This window comes from Copadichromis virginalis, linkage group LG10, assembly GCF_057382275.1.
Source record: "Copadichromis virginalis isolate Kocher_CV1m ecotype Utaka linkage group LG10, C_Virginalis_male_GT1.1, whole genome shotgun sequence".
In the NCBI taxonomy this organism is placed as follows: domain Eukaryota; kingdom Metazoa; phylum Chordata; class Actinopteri; order Cichliformes; family Cichlidae; genus Copadichromis; species Copadichromis virginalis.
Window position 1 is genome coordinate 9,611,020 of NC_140627.1, and position 18,001 is coordinate 9,629,020.

Here is an 18,001-nt window from a genome sequence, read left to right on the forward strand (position 1 = left end):
TGTGGAAGTATGTCCAGACTCTTTCTTTTTTTTAACAAAAGGACTAATCTTCAAACAAGTCCTGTCATTTGACAAATCGTTATTCCTTTGCTATCATTTTTCATTGACCTTAAATGTTTTTGGGTTTTTTTGTTGCAAAAACAGCTTCAAATCCTAAAGCCAAAAAGGGTGTGTTTTGAAACTGAGTAAGGGCTTTGTTTTCCTGTTTGTGTACTGTGCATTTGTGTATTGTTGCTGGGCTGGAGTCCCCAGTGTCCCGCAGTCCAATTCCACCTGCAGCGCTCATCTCTTTCCTGCATTTATTCCTCTCACTTCACTTCTCCCACATACAGGTTTGTTCATTTCCCATCTTGCAAGACTGACATCTCCTCCTCCTACATAACACATATCAAATGAGGGATGTGACAGGGGCAGATGAGAAGAAGGAGGAAGATGAGAGTCCTATTTACCACATATCTATCCTATCTCTATGAATTATAGAGAAGCACAAGCAGCTGACAAGGGTGGCACGGTCTTGTGTCTGTTGGTTGTTCTTTGGTAGGCTGAGTCTGTTCACCATGCTGCACAATCTATTTGCTCCACTGCCTGCTTGGCATCAGCCTGTCCATCTGTTTGTCTGTTTGCCTCCTGGCTCTTGCCTGCTTCTCCCTACTGCCTCCACTTAAACAGGGCTTTCTCGGCTGCTGCGATTCACATGTCATCCTGGCCTGCTGCACAAGACAGGCTACTGCACCAGTCCTGTGCACACCTCAACCAAGGTATAGCCTAGCATCCATACAAATAGGCCTGCGACTCTGACAGGCCAGTGATGCACATTAGTATTCACACACCAGTCATACATGCACAGCGGTAGACACGACATGCTATTTCAAGTTGCCAAACTCAAGGAAAACTTCTGTGCTGAATGCATAGTGTAACAAGCTCTGTACACTGTATCTAGCAGAGAGCGAGACATGTAAAAAAGGGAACACTAATGAAAAAGGTTTCTATCACGGGGGGAAGTTGCTGTGTTGCAGAGCTGTGATTTGTTGCTGTTAGTGGCTCTTTTATTTGAAGCAGACCAACTAAAGTACACAGTTCCCTCAGCCACTTTGTAGCTGTCACAGCTACTCTACCCTTCTTATGTGCCTTGTATGGTTTGACATAGTGCTGAAGAGAGCACAGGCGCTTTTTCCCGTCTGAAAATGACCCGCGGCATGGAAGCAGGAAGCGGGTGGGACAAATGGGCGTGTTAAAATCCCAGCACACTGCTGGGATTTTCAATGTTCACATAGCCGGGTGACAAATACATTCAAGTTCTATCCACACTTTCAAACGCGGCAGCAGCTGATCAGCCTCTTCTAGAAACCCCTGCAACAACTAGCGAGATGGACGCTCAGGTAGTCTGCTGGGAGTAAGACAGAGCCAGGTGTGAGTCATGCCTACATGCTCTCAGATGCGGGTCTTTTGATATTCAGAGTGCGGGTTCCTTGTCATGGATTTAAAACCAGTCAGGGGCCGGGTTCTGTGGTGGTGTGAGTATGTGGGTGTTCACCTGCTTCAGACACACAGGAGGTTGAGAGCAAAGGAGGCAAGAGCTTTTCATAGTCGACTAAATCAAACAGTAAGGAAGAGAAAGGACAGAGAGACAATTCGGAGCCCGGCAACGAAGAACTGCAAAGGTTCAGCAGCCAAGAGAGTAGAGATTCAAATTTCACCATATGGAAAGACCTTGTGGCACATTCAGAGTATGAAGGGAACACAGGTCCTTATTCTAACGGGGATCATTTTTCAGAATTATAGTTTGTGTAATTTGTCAAGGACTCTTGCATTTATTGAAGGCTGCACAATATTGTGTTGTGAAAAGTCTCCTGATCCACAATTTAAACACTATCAATGAAGGTGTTTGAGCACCATTGCACCCTGTCGAGAAAAGGGACACACCATTAAACTGCCTTGCCTTCCCTGCCAGAAAAGTTATACCATATTTCTCAGAAACGGCACTCACGAGATCTGAAACACACACACACACACACACACACACACACACACACACACACACACACACACACACACACAGTATAAACGCTAAGTAACTAGTAAAGTGGATTCCTGTCACAAAGTGTTGACAAGGTGTGGTTACTTCAACGTGTGTGCTTTCAACATATACTGAAATGTTTCTGCCTTTCATGCACTGATATACCGCAGACGATAGCTTAGCCTTGAGACTTACATCACTGCATACCCAAGATAAAGTCAGAAGGTAACAAGTACGTCTGTGAAGGCAACACTATAGAGTTGGATGTCTCGAGACCAAGACCGGTCCTGAGACCACTTTTACGTGGTCTTGGTCTTGTCTTGACTTTGGTCTTGGATCCCTCGGTCTTGTCTTGGTCTCGCTGTCTCGGTCTTGCTGTCTCAAATCGACATAGATTTGGAGATTTGGAGTCAACAGTATCCATGACGTACAACGTAACGTTCGATAATGTGTCATGCGCAAAAGCATCAGCTCTAGGAGCCATGCTTAGAGAGTGCTTTGTAGTGAATCAGAAGAGTCGACTCCCATTGAGCGAAAGCTGGCTCCTCACTTGATTTTGTTTCGCTGCACAGCTCTCACACAGTGGCTCAGCTATGCTCCAATTCCTCCATATTGTGGCCAATCACATGCGAGGATATAGGATAATATCATTATGTGAAAAACAGAGGGTGAGAGACACGACTCGCTTACTGACTGTCCTCTCAGTAAGTGAGTGAGACAGTAGACAGCGGTGAGGAGGTCTGTGCAAGTGCATTGCAAAAACACATAAATATGCCTGACACCCGTAAACGAAGCAGCATCTGGCTGCAGTTTAAAGACTTTTTTTTGTCTCGGTCTCGTCTCGACTTTGTCTTGGTCTTGTCTTGTCTCAATACCCTCTGGTCTTGGTATTGTCTTTGTCTTAGTTTAGGCGGTCTTGACTACAAGTCTACAACACTGATACTAAAACATTTTGTAACAACATATGGCTTGTGTTTGAAGTTTCAATAACATAAAGAATGAGTTAAACCCTTTTTTTTTTTGGATAAACTGTGCAATAATTAGGCAACTTGTTCTGATGTGATCTAGCCAGTGTTATGCTTCCAGTGGTCTTTTCTGGCTGAACTTGCTTGGGTCACTCGCTACTATTTCCAAGTAGGTCCATGTTTGCCCAGATTTTGCCAAGGTTGAAATCATGTTAACGCTGTGAGCGACACTGCTGTAAAATCGGAATGTTCTGAGATTCATGCAACTTAGCAATGAGTGGAGAAAAAGCTGCTAACTTTGAAGGAAGTATAACTGTCACAAGTCATGGAGTGGAAAATTCCAGTAGCAACTAAGCTAACATTCTACAATGTAAAATGTCATGAGTTATCCTAACAAGAGTAGCATGTCACATGTGTGGCAGAAGTGGCTAGCTAACCACTTTTCTGTTGCTATGAAAGATGTGTAAATCAAAACCTGAAGTTTTTTAAGCCTCCACGTTTTTTCTCCTCCACTTGTCCAGTTTCCTCCAAAATGTATATATTTTTAGGGATATAATTGCTCATCATGCAATGATATAGCAAGTCTTTGGTTAATACCTCTTTAGGAATCATCTTGTTGATGCTCCAATGTTATTTTATGTCTGTCAAATTGTGCTATTTTTGGCATTTCATTTCATACAGAAATGGGGAAAAAATTATGTGTTTTTGAGACAGACTGCTAGTAACTATATCTCTAAAGATACAATTTAAAACGTTATTTGCTAAGTTGTCTGTTATGTGTTGATACAGCACTGGTGTATACCTTGCATTAGGTGTTTGTTATACTTGAATGATTCATAGGTAGTAAGTGGCTTACAAAACAAACAAAATTCTCTGAAAATGATCAGGTACAAGGACTAGACTGAAAACTTTTGAAAAATCTGAAGAAAAGCTTTAAAAGGCCTTCAGAAAGCCTGGAAAACTACTATACAAGACCACTTTAAAAATGTGGCTCCTAGGAATAAACTATAAAGAAAGGCTTGGCTCATGATTTTGCACAATACTGCATGTCCTTAACTAGACCACCCTGACTGTAGAGTGTGTTCCTTTTCAGCAGGAGGAGGGACACCTACCTGACTACGTGTATTTTCTTATCCAGTTCTAGTTCTTCTCACACTAATAATTAGTTTAATATTTTAAGGAATGAGAATATCCGTATAACCACATTTACACTTTCCAAGAAGGTTAATTAGGATAACTATGCTTGTTAGGTTCCAGTATACATCAACTGTAGACCTTTAATTTTGCCCAAGCAAGCTGTAAGCTACTTCGTTGGAAGCATAAAAGAATCCAAACCCAGAAACCCCAAAAAGCTGTATAATATAAGGAGACAGATCCCATCCCAGCAGACCATCAGTTTGGAAAGTCTAGCATGGTAAAATAACAACAGATATATGTACTAAATTATATTTTGTTTGGGTCCTTTCCCTGGAAAGAATGCTTGTTAAAAAGTCTATAGGGCTACTTGGGATAATTATTTACTTTATTTCTCTATTTTTCAGGGAGAGTGCAGCTTAACAATGATAAGGAAAAAATTGAAAGGATGTAGTGTACATTAGCCAGACCAATTCTGTCCCTGTAAATTCTTTTCCATTTCTTTTTCTAAACTATCCTTGTTCTGCTGTAAAATTAAGATTTGTTTTCTTTTGGGCAGTATAGTATTCTCTAGCTACTAATAACTAGGCTTGAAGTCGAACTTTTGAGGCGTAGATATGCATCAGAGCCTATTCAAAGATGGACTTGTAGTACATCACAAACACTACTTCTGCCATATGTAGTAATATAGCCCCCAGACAGAGAATAAAGCAAACTGTCCTTGTTTTTTGTTTTTTTCATGTGCAGACCCTATGATACAGATCGGTAAAGCGCTCCAGTTATGACCTTTTCAATGCATCTCCCATACATATTAACCTTGTAGGTATGACGGGAAGGTGTGGGCGGGATGAACTGGCAATGACTGTCCTTCAGGGATGAATGTTGTGGGTGTTAGGTGTGTGTGTGCATGTGGAGGGGGAGGTGTACAGCTGCTATTAGCTTCACTAGTGAATGGATTCCATCAGCAGACTGATAGACTGAAGAATGGAAACAGTGTGATTCATTTACTCCAGCTCCCACTCAGAGCTAAAAAGTCAAAACACATGAACTGAATAGTTATGGAATATCACAGCTCTGCCCATAGTCAGGCTGTCAGGCATGGTGAGTCGGGGAGGGGGGGTAGTTTATATGCATCCTAAGAAAAGAAAAAGAATCAGTAGAGATTTTCTAAATATGTAATATGAGTGTTTATTGAGTTTAATGGGCCTTTTGATGGGCAGCAGATAATGGAGTTTTGCTTTTTGAGACAATTACACACACAATTTGACACTTTGATACTCAATTTATAATTTTCTTTTCAAGAAGAGGTCGCTACTGTGTATTTTTAAAACCATTTTCTCTAATATGGGTCCAACTACTAGCATTTCAACGATTTTACCTGGAGCATTTCTCTCATTTAAAACCTCAAGCAAAAGATACACAAAAAACAAAAAACAAACAAAACAAAGGCTATATGTAATGCATTATATAAAGTATATATTTACAACAGAGGCACTTGTATGAATTGTCAGTAGGAAAATTGGGCATCTGAGTGTTGGTACACAGACGTATGATAATGGTAAGAAGTTTTGGATAAAGCAAAACGATGCCTTCAATGGCCTTCAATCTCACATGAGTCATTATGTCTGATGTTATCTCTCTGTCTGGTTATATAAAGGCTAAGGAATATGAGGTCATTCTAAGGACAGGTGCACCCCATGATGCTTACACTGCTTTCTTGTCATACTCCTATATTACAAGATGATATTGTCTCTGTAGACACTGAGAGACATTCAACAGTGAGACCATGATCATCAGGTTAAAGTCAAATGGCTTCCATCACTTCTTCACTCAGCAGATGTGAACATCACTGAGCTTTTATGGGACATCCTGGAGAGCAGAGTGCAAAGTGGATTTCAACCTCCTTCATCCCTCAAAGCTTTCCTTCTTCAGTAAGCGGTAAACATCCAATTACTTACAGTCGAGAACTTGTAAGGCAACCCTCCATGAGGGACTTAAACTACTCCAAAGGGTGGTCCTACTCCCTTATTAAGCACTTCATGTTCAAAGACTGTTAAAGATTTCCACTCTTTAAAAAAATATTTTCCAAGACATTTTCAACAGCCCAAAGACTTAAGTCTCTCTCTGTAAAAATCATTTTCAAAATACTGATAACACGTTTAGCCTTTGGCAATAACCGAGTGTGTCCAGGGGTTATTTATGCAATATAAGATCTACAAGGGTACCATGCACACTTTAAAACCTCATAGCTTCAAACTCAAATCAACACAGCAATCCCTGCAGATTGCCAAATGAAACTAAGAGCACTATGCAGGAAAATACCCAGGACCCTGTACAGGCTGGATAAAAATCACCAGAAATCCAGCTCTTTGACTAAAAGAGGAAACTGGAAAAACAGTAATGTTTACATATTGTCATTTATGGTCCGATCACGATCAAGTAATGATGTGGTTTGATACCTTTAACCCTCTCAGGCACAAATTAAGTTTTTGTTGCTAATGCATAAAATAATACCTGCAGTGGTACTTCTGAGTAAAAAAACTCATAAAATATGTATGTGGGGTAATCAGGTTGTTAGCTTTTAACTCTTGCAAATCTGCAACGCCTGCCTTGAGAGGGTTAAGAAAACGGAAAGTGGATTTGGAGAATCCTGGCTCCTGCTGTGTTTTTAACTTAATGGGAGTAATTTTATTCATAGAATCATTCCAATCACATTTTCAAATATTCCTAAAGTATGTCATGCTTTCTCCACTACCAACGCTAATTGAAACAATGCTCCATTCCACCACTGAATTAACCTAATAGTGCACCAAACAGAAAAGCCCTAAATCAATATTAACATTTGCTGTGACAACCCTTTGCTTTTGAGTAGCATAAACGTTCCTCCACACACTAACCAGCATTTGTTCAGGACTCCTGGCAGGTTGGTTATTCCAAGAATCTTGGAGAACTCGCCACAGTTCATCTATTGATTTAGACGGCCTCAGTTGCTTCTGTTTTTTCATATAAATCCGGACTGACTCAATGATGTTGAGATGAGCAAATCATCTCGTCACTGAAGATGATTCTTTAGGACACTGTTTTTTTCTTTTTGTGGTCCGTGTCAATATGACCTATGAATCTGAATCTGTATCGTACAATACAATCAGAGATTATGCTGTGTGCTACATAAGGGTCCAAACATTGAAAGTGCATAAAAATCTGGCACAGTATTATACAGCATGCACCAGAGCAGGCAAGTTTATCCAGCTGGCGGCAACTACACATTCATTATTGTAAATCTGGTATAAAGGCTTACAAATGAGTCGAATCTTTTAAGTACTAACTTGAATTATTTTATCCCTGCAGAACATTAAAAAGAGAAAACTGTGAATCAAAGATCAAGATGATTTTGGAGAAAAACAATGCTTTCCGTGCTTTCAATGACAGCAAAGTACCATATGGTGCTGTTGTGAAACACACGTCGTAGCCACAGAAATATATGGGCTGCATTATACATTTTACTACTTCTCTTTCAACATTATGCTTGAGTCAATACACTGTGCAGAGTACATCTGTATCTCTGCGTTAGGAGCTATTGTATAAACGCCTACTTATATTAGTCTTCTCCTTAGCGACTTGGAGAGTCGGAGCTTATTCTCCTCGGCGCAGTAATTGGCTGGTCATGTCAGGAAGACACAGTGAGAAATTGACAGCGAACAGAAAATTTCTCCCTCCTGTTGTGATCATTTGCTACTCATTCGCTGAATATTGAAAATAACACATTAAAGAACATTACATTAAAGCACTTCACTGAAACCAATGTGACTCCATTTTAATGGCACACTGCTCACTCATAAGAGCCAATACTTGATAGGTATTATTATGAATTATCTGTGCATGCATAACAGCAGGGTGGTGTATGTGATTTGTTGGGGGGGTACTCCTGTCTAAGAAAACACAAGTCACAGCCGTTACTTGTTAATAAGGTGCTGTCTCGCCACAATATGATATAGACATTCATATATGGGGAAGGTGTGATAAAGTGTTAAAAAAAGTACCAGAAAACTGTCACGTAATCTCCCCCGTATTGATTTTTTTTTTTTACTCTGAAAATATTTACTGGTTTTAATACAAGGGTGGGTGCCTTGGTAGCTAAATCATGTTTCCACAATCACGTGTGGCCCTGGAGGGGATGATCGATACTTTTATCACAGCCTACATTTGCTAAAGCAGGCTAATGGAGAAGTCAGTGCAGCTGGTGTCACAGGTTATGAGACTTTTGCTAAGCAGCACCCTATTTTTAATTATGTATGAGGCAGAACTCACAGTGAACAGATGAAGCGCTCCTGAGAGAGCGAGGCCTCGGTGGCACATGAACACAGGGTGAGCGACCAAGTCACTTAAAGGTCCGGTCCCTCACATCTGAGTGGACGCTGACCCTGGTACACCGCCAGAGCTCCTGAGAGGACATGCAAGGAGAAGGTGGGCTGCCCTGTACATCCACATCCCTCCCAAGTGGGGTGGAATTTCTGTCTGCATCAATTATTCAAGAACCATCTTAGATAACACTCATGGGGAGGATGGATGAGGTCTATTTCTGTATAGTACTTCATAAGGATGAAGACAGGAGGCATTTTTTATTTTATGTGCTGGTGCTTCAGACACCGGATAACCAGTTTCCTCCTATGAGCAACTAAGGTAAAAAACATTTTGTGTCTTAGAAAAATGCTCAACGCACTCCAAATGCTTTTCTCTTTTGACATCCTTCCTAGATGTCAGCACTTTGTAGAAGATTTATTTCCTGTATCCAAAGGAACTTAATGTGCAGTAGGTACTGCCAACAGGGGCTGTGACAAAGGTGACAAAAGCCTTAGAAAACCAGACCTTACGGTGTCCTTTCCACCCCAAGTGAGAAAAAACCCCCATCTCATCTTGTCTGTTAGGGTTTCTAGGACTCCCAGGTGGAGTGACCAGGCTAGGGATACAGCTTTTGCAGTTATGTGGCACTTGAAACATTTTCTGTGCACGCCCTATTAGGTTCAACATGTCAATGCACAACAGTGTGTCACATGCACTTTTGACCACTCAAACTCCCCATGCATCCCCCGTGGTCGCAAATCTTACACTTTACACAGCACTTCAGCAGCAAAGGTTAAATAAATAACAACATTAGTAACTGTTATTAACTGTGACGTAACAGCGAGTCATTTCCTTACAGTGACTGTTGCATCAGAGAAAGCTTTGATGTTAATGGCAACACAAAAACAGCCTATAATTTCTCATCCATCTCTCTCTAATCCGCTTCCTCAAAAAACTCCTCTCTGTAGTAATAACAATCTTTTCTATTTATATGTATAATTAGAAGATTCTTATTCTTATTTTTCCTATATCATCCCTTTAGGCAAAGATTTGGAATGTGCATGAAAGAGGACACATGCTTTTCATGACAACATTGTTACTATTTTTTGACATCGCACTTATTAACAGTATAGCTTTGAATAATCCTAATAAAACTATTCTCCTGTATGTGAGATTCCATTTCTCTGGACAGAAAGCGTTTTTGCCGATGGAATGTAAATGCCAGAGAATCCCTGGGCTATGAAAGTTGGCACGACAGTAACACTATTTGTGAGTTTGAATCCACTTGAGCAGATGTTTTGAGCAGCTGGGCTAGCTACAGTGGACCGACTGCACATACACCTCATCGCTGACCAAGTATATACCATGTGCTCATTTTCTCACATAAAGCCTGTTAGACTGAGGTGTATCAGGAGATTTTATGTTTCTAATAATATTCGCTGACAGGTATTTGCTTTCGACTGCTATGCACAGCATGTTCCCACATACAAGACAATTGGGTAACGCCTTGTTTTTAAGTATAAGACCTGTGCAGCGGTCGTTCTTTAAAAGTCCTTGTAATTTCTTAATTTATGCAAGCTTACAAGCAAATAATTTACCTGCTTTGAACTTCATATAACTATTTGCTAAGTAATGACAGTTATAAAAGATTGGATTGTTTTGTGTTTTTAAAATCTGAACAGTCCCATCGTGCTCTTTTAAACGTAATTTAAAAACCTTAATTTGTGTGCAACTAATTTAATAACATACTGATACATAATAGTGTATTTTTTTAAAATGCAAGATTAACAAATTTTTTCAGTTAAGGAAATTCAGCCTCGTAATTGGAAACACAATTCAAGATTCATTTATTATCCAATTACAAGTTCTAACAAACAGGCTGTGAGTTTGACTTACATCATGAGAATTTTTAATTAAGGTAAAAAGGTGGAGAGGGGCTCAAACTATGCCAGCCAGGATATTCTCCAGAGCTCAGATTTAGTAACAAACAAAAAGTTGCATCCACTATTTTTGTAACTTCATTTTTTATTTTAAGAGAAGGGTTTAGAAAATCTACAACTGTCAGGTGTTACACTTCATACCGTTGCATGATTTTTGTGTGTTCACACGGTGCTGCGTCTACAAATCAAAGGCTCTGAAGCATTTGATTGTGACACGCTACCTTCCATGCACACACAGTTATTTCTGTCACACTCTGGCTTTTTGTGTTTCGGTCCTGAGCGCTGACTGTGATGCAGTGCCGAGACACGCGGGGACATATACTGGGGGTCATGTGTGACCTAGAGTGGTCCCTGGTGAACACGGTTCTACTACACTGGTCCTGTCAGTCACATACCCGGTCAGTCAGTCATTTCCAGGGAAGAACTGTGAAAGAGAGTGAAGAGAAGGAGCACTGCTGAACGGTACTAAGACGACTATTCCTCCAATCAATTGCCGTCCGCAAACGTGCTTAAATGGCGCAGGATTTCTTAAGACGCCTGCAAGGTGGAACTGGGTGAAGGAGGACCTAATGTCACACTTTCTACACTGAAAACGCTTCCTGCCAATTATCATAAGTTACACGATGACTTAGAAAACTGCTGCTGAACTCTGAGGAGTTCTGGGATGACCATATTACTGGTGTAAATAAAACAAGCATCACTGGCACTCTGTGGAAGGTGTTAATCCCTGACTAATGAACTCGGCCTCTGCCAGTAGCCTCCCTGTTGGATCCCTGGACATCTCTACCTGTGTGTGTGTGTGTGTGTGTGTGTGTGTGTGTGCGCGCATGGTAGGGGATTCAGAAAGAGAGGGACAGGCTCCACTCTCCCGTCCCTCAGCCTGACAGGCAGAACTCAGCCACACAATTTCACGGTTTGTGGGCAGTACACACCACTGCTTTCACATCCCTGAGACCCAGAGACCCACAGAGTGTCTATATGTGTGTGTGCGTGTGTGTGTGTGTGCTAGCCTGTGCATATGAACATGGACACACACATACGCACCCACACCAGCTGTGCTATTAATACTAAGGAAAGAAGAAATCAAATATTAATCCTTCGACGTCCACCTGGAATTGGAAAAAATATAATGCGCAGACTTACCATTTTGTTATTGATTTCATGAAAATGAATTTCACAGACTTTCTCTACGATGTCTTCACTGTCAAATGTTATGAAACCAAATCCTATGTAGAGAGAAACAGAAGAGGGAGGGGGCACAAGAAGAGACCGGGTTAGTGGAGAACCTTCACAAAACTTCAGTAAGTAAAATAAAAAAAAATAAAAGATGGAATATTATCATGAGCCAGATCCAGAAACTATGCAAGCACATCTGTGGAGATTGGTTTGGGCATGGAAAAGAACAAGTGAACAAGACAGACATTGTCCTCTTTAAATCAGGAATATGATGAAATCTGCCACATTATTAAGGGCACTCAAGGACCTCTTCTACAAAAAGAAGATGGAAAAACAGCACAAAGCTCATTTAATGATATTCAGTGAGCTAGGGCCCAGCATCTGAATTTCATTAAATGCATTTTGTGTTCTTTTTATTGAAATCTCACTGTATAACAAGCCCTCATTTTTATGTTAATACGGGCCTTAGAATGAATGTGTCGTTGACAGTGGGATTTTCATGCCATATTTATAGGATAAAAGCTTAACCCCTCTTTAAAAAAAAGAAAAAAAGAGACAGAGAGACAACATGGTTTTAGACTTTTGAACACAAGTGGATTGCAATGCGCTCTTCTGTGTTTTGATGGTGATACACAAAGCAATCTAGCATCTGTATAGCTGGGGTTGAAAGGAAAACATATTCTATTACTTTCTCGAAAGCCAAACAGTTAGTGAATAAAACAGTGTGAGGGACTGACAGGGAGATGAGTTTTTTTTTAAAACAGCAAAAACCTGACGAAATAAAATCGCCACGGACTGAGCCTAAACAGCCGTTGCTATAAACAACACGCCGTCCAGCCGACACACTCCGCAGACTGCGCCATCCGTCTACTATTGTATATGTTAACCGTCTACCTAATGTGAGACGAAAGCTAAACACAAATGTGAAACAACAGTTGTTACACGCACGAACATGAAGACAAATCCATGCCTTCAGGCATCAGCTCAGTCATCATCCACTTCACAGGACAAATCTCAAGGTCAAGGACTCGAGGGGAAGCTATTCGGAGCCTAGTTTCCCGCACATCTGCACATATTCGCCTAACAACACATACGACACCACGGGGTATACAAACGAGAGATTTGTCAACCATCAAAGAATTGCTGTATTTATTATACTGAGGTAGTTTATCCTTTTAATATATCTTGCTGTATTGGGCCTTTGCTGGCTATGCTGCAAATCGATGAGCAGCACCACTTTCTGGCAGTATTGGATTTGCAGGATTTTTGAATCAATATGATTAAACACCTTTATTTGTCAGGTATTTAAACCAAAGGAAAAAGCAATTCCCATTTGGTTAGTTTCAGGTAGATCATAATATTTTACCTTGTACTTTATCCATATCACCCATTCCTAAGCAGGCTGATTTGCAAATATTTAGTAGCTTAAGTGTCTTAATATTCACATCTTTGCAGGAACATGACTGAAAATGAAGTATATTATAGTACATTAGAATCCTAAGCTGCTTATTGCTTATTACTTCATCAGATCATCCTGTAAAATAATGATTTCTTTGTGCAGAATTGTTTCTGCTACTTACTACAGCAGACAGCCTACCACAAACAGTGACATCTATAGTTCTGTCATAAAGTCTTTATCTCTCACTCACGTTTTTCTCTTCTGCTCCTCCTTCACTTCCTCCTACTACGTAAATAACAAAAGATTCTCCTAAAGCTTCTCTTTTGATACAAGCAAGAACATATCAAAACAGTCTTGTCAAAAGAGGGTTGGAAACCCAACGTGCGAGCTGATTAAATACGGACAACATCAGATCTAATGAGATCTTAAGAGACACAATGTGAATATCCACTGAGATGTCTCTAAACTGAGTTGTAGCGGGAGCGTATGTGAGAGGGTGGGGGAGGCAGGGGACAGGTGATGACGACGGGCAGGAACGCAGGGAGGGGGGGTGGGGGAGAAGCACCTTCTACTCCTGCTCACCCCACCTTCATGGCGGGCACAAGGAGCACTTTTGACAACCAACAAATCAACCGCCAGGAGTAATTTGTCATGGAGGTCTGTAGGTAGAGGGAGTGGAGTCTAGGGGAACAAAGATGGAAAGAAAAAGGGAAAAAGGTGGAGATGAAAGTAGAGAGGGGGTGGGCAGAAAGACAGAAAAAGTGACAAGGAAAGAGGTTAACACACATGGCCCCTGTCGCCACACTCCTTCCTGCTGCTACAGGCAGCTCCTCCATCAACTGACAGGACATTTTCCACTGCACTATTATATCCACTGGGGTCAGGGCCAAGCCCACCACCACAGATACTACCAGCAGGGTCCTTCCACCCATGACTGGATCTGTTTAAACGGAAAAAAGGGGGGGAAAAGACATTTGGCTGTAGTGAAAACTACCGCTGGAACACACCGTAGCATTCACAATATCACAATTCACAACAAACATCCACATTTTTCTCGCTCGTCGGCTCAGCACACACCTCCTTTATCAGTCCCCTGTGTACTTTCTGAACCTCTGTCCCCTGCCATTGCATTGCAGCTCTTTGCTCTACTATCCTATTTTACAGACCTTACAGACAATTACAGGCCACAAAATAGCAGTAACAGAAATATTCCTTTCTCCCATCCTCCTTCGGTGGGGTGTCAGCAGAGCCAGATTGTCCTCATATATCCTGGCCATTCTTCCTCCAACTATCCACACGTAGCAGGAGGCTGACCCCTACAAAACTATTAAAGCCTGTCAGCACTGACAGACACAAGCAGAGACGTGTCACATCGAAGAACCTTCCCACAGCTTAAACAATACCCTGTAAATGGAAACAAGTGGATGTCTTATAGTAAGGCTGATAATAGGTGTTATGCGGCCACTGGCTGAGGCCTCTTGGCTGCACTTCCTCACACTTATTAGCCAGAACTGGGCTTGGCCTCGTTTCGCCGCTCCACAGAACCGGCGGGGCGCCTACTTTCACAACCATTTACCAACTTCATCATACTCAGTCTTTATTTCACACTCAGTGCAGGTTTCTCTGCTTCTGTTGCTCTGATGCTTTTCACACACCCTAACCCAACCAGCCCCACCAAGCCTGGGAAAACTTGTAAAATCATGGAGAACTCTTGGCTTTAACTTCTTTGACTTTTAAATGCTTCTTTGTAACTGCTGAAACTAATACACCTATAAACACAAATCTTACAAATTGGAAATACCAAACTTAAATAAATGAAAATAAATAAATGTTAAATGTAGCATTTGCAGTAGTAGTGAAGGTACTATTACAATTTTACTTTACCCCATTGTGTAAAAGATTTGTGAGCACATAAACATGCAAGGAGAAGACATAAGGGTAACATTAATTTACAGCTGCTATGTATAGCAGCCATAGCCCATGTCCCCGATGACTCATAAAAATGCATAGCACATATGTATCATAAGGTATATACCTCATTACACCTTTCTAGGTCAATATTAAGCACAAATGAACCAAAAGACATAAAGGTTCTTAACAAAGACGTGTGTAGGGCTCTTCCTTGCTGACAGCTGAACTTTTAACTACGGCTGATCATTTTACACGTTTCAATATGTCTAACCACTTAGCAAACAATTAAAGCTTATAAACGTGCACTTCCAATGCTTTCACAGTAGGGGCTGTAATATTGCTGCTGATGCATGTAATGAGAGGAGCATGCTGCTAAGCAGCTCTGACTGCTGACCCTGTCACCACAAGGGTAAGAAGCCTGGAGGATGTGTTGTTCATAGCTTCTGGGATGCAGCACAAATGGAACATACAGGCACAAATAGAGAAGACAAAAGCACCTATGTGCATACACATGTAGACACACACAAACACGCATAATTGTACCCAAAACTAAACTGCTCCACCAAGCTTAAAGGACAGAAAAGGTATGTTTTATCTTGTCTCATATTATCTATACTTTACCACTGAACTAGTAGCCCTAATTATACTTGATGGGACCTTCACCTGTCCATCCCAGAGTAAACCTACAGAAAGCTCCAGCACTGTCTGCTTATATGGTGTATCCTCCAAGCCCAATCTTCTTGTAATGCAGAGAAGCAGACAGAGGCAGTCCGAACACCCACGGCACAGTTAGAGTCCTTTGATCAGTATTTCCGTCTGCTATTACCAGAGATCCAGAGCCCCGGGCATTAATCCCCTGTTTAATACAGTTAACACCATGAACTCTATAACAGCACAGCGCACATATAGCTGAGAAGAGAGAATAGAGAATGAACAAATTTGAGAAAATATTGTGAATAGGAAGAGATATTTTTCTTTTAAAAACTCCTGAAACATTAGAGAGGGAAAAAAGCACACATCTATGAATGTTTACTGATCAGTGCACTGCTGCTGAAAAGGATCTCACAGTCTAAGTAGACTCAACATTTAATCCATTATGTACTTAGATGGCCATGTTTACATCATATCCCTGCAGATTTCCACCTATAAGTGTTGTCTTTTTACACCCATAGTAAACACATCTTCAATTTTAGCAACAAGATTTGACAACTATCTGTAGTAAATAAAATATGTTTTTCTTATTGGTTAATAGACAAAAACACAAAGACAAACAGAAAGACAAACACCAAGAGTTATTACAGGTCCCTTAGGCATACCCGGATTCCCTAGTCACAAGTCAAGACACTAGCTGATAAAAATCCAAAACAAATAAATATGACTGCTTTGATGCCTATGAGTCTGTGGGGAACTGAAGACGCTCGATGTAAAATTAATCCCAGAAGTGCACCATAGAGTGAGCCACGAGCACTGTTTCAGACAACACTCAGAAGATGAGACTGATAAGAAGTTTTTGGTTTAGCTGTGAGATTGCAACATGAATTCATCATAGTACATTTTTTCATGGCTTTAATCTTTGTTGCATAGTACTGTGTGCACATTTGTACTGGTCATTGTGATGAAAAAAGGATTTTAAGAAAATATTTTCTTGGGCAACAGACAGAAATACACATTGTAAATAAGTACTAACTTTGCATTTTATTATTACTTTTTCTATGTATTATTTATTTGATTGTTTTTACAGAGTAATAATGGACTTAGTTACTTAATAAATAGCCTTGTTATGTAAAAAATGCCATAAAATGTGCAGTTTCTAATGTGCACTGCATAAGTTTAATATGGTGGGAAGTTTCATTTGACAGCTGATTAAAAATAAGAAAAAAAGTAAAGAAAATATGTCAATTACAATGAAATGCTTTGTGTAGGTGTGTAAATGCACTAGCCCCTGTGAGATTTCACCAATGCAAATCTCTCTTTGGACCCGGTCTGCACAGTGTGCAGTGTGTCAGCCCTCCGTCTGAGCAAAAAAGTAAAGGTGATGATTACCGTACTGTACGTGTAGGTGGCTGTATGAGAGAGCATCAGGTGGTAGGGAGAACTAGCTAAAAATTGAGCCACAATTATCACACGTGGTGTTTTACATTGTTAGCAAAAGTTCTCAGGTTTTAAAACGCTGGAACTTCTTAGTTTGTTCGACATTTAAAAGGACATCTACTGATTGCTGAGAAATGTCATGAAGGAGCTTTCAACAGCAGAATGAAATAAAGCAAGAGGCCAGAAAACAATTAGATAAAAGCAATGCGACTATAAATTGGTGTAATTAGAGCGGGCGACCGTGGCTCAGGGGCTTGGGAAGCGTATCTGTAACCGGAAGGTCGCCGGTTCGATCCCTGGGCTCTCTGTCCTGGTCGTTGTGTCCTTGGGCAAGACACTTTACCCTACCGCCTACTGGTGTTGGCCAGAGGGGCCGATGGCGCGAAATGGCAGCCTCGCTTCTGTCAGTCTGCCCCAGGGCAGCTGTGGCTACAACCGTAGCTTGCCTCCACCAGTGTATGAATGTGAGAGTGAATGAATAGTGGCATTGTAAAGCGCTTTGGGTGCCTTGAAAAGCACTATATAAATCCAATCTATTATTATTCAATATGATTGTGGTTTTCTTCACGGTTGGCCTTTATCATTTTATGGTGCTCAGATGACTTTGCGCCACCACTTGTTTGGATTGTTTTTATATTCTGGTCTGATCAATTACATTTCTCCATTAATCTTGACTCCTGAAAACTGCAGATAGAAAATAGGACTCATAACATTGATAAACAGGTCATGGAACGAAAAAATAAATAAATGAAGAAATAAATGCTAGCTTTTCATCAAATTAACAAAATAATCCTATACCACAGTAGACACACCACCCTAGGGATGTGGCAGCATAATTTATACCTAAAAAAAAAACAGAATAAGTGACTAGCGAATGGATGGATGGATCTAGGGTATGCCTTTAATAAATGTTTACAGTGACAATATGCCTGCTTCCTCTGCATTTTCTGCAGAGCAACTGGGCTCAGCATGCATGCTGAGGGAACTAGTTTGTTTGTGCCTCTATGTAGGTCAGCTTTCTGAGTTG

The 18,001-nt window shown here is 40.8% G+C and overlaps 1 protein-coding gene across 11 annotated transcripts in view; it reads right to left on the reverse strand.

Annotated features, from left to right (window-relative positions):
- msi2b (musashi RNA-binding protein 2b) overlaps positions 1-18,001 on the reverse strand; it is a 279,768-nt gene that overhangs the window by 57,649 nt on the left and 204,118 nt on the right. For all 11 annotated transcript variants that reach the window (XM_085469730.1, XM_085469728.1, XM_085469727.1 and 8 more), the window contains exon 8: positions 11,541-11,623. In XM_085469730.1, coding sequence (XP_085325856.1) covers positions 11,541-11,623 — 83 coding nt within the window. The remainder of the gene's footprint in view (positions 1-11,540; positions 11,624-18,001) is intronic.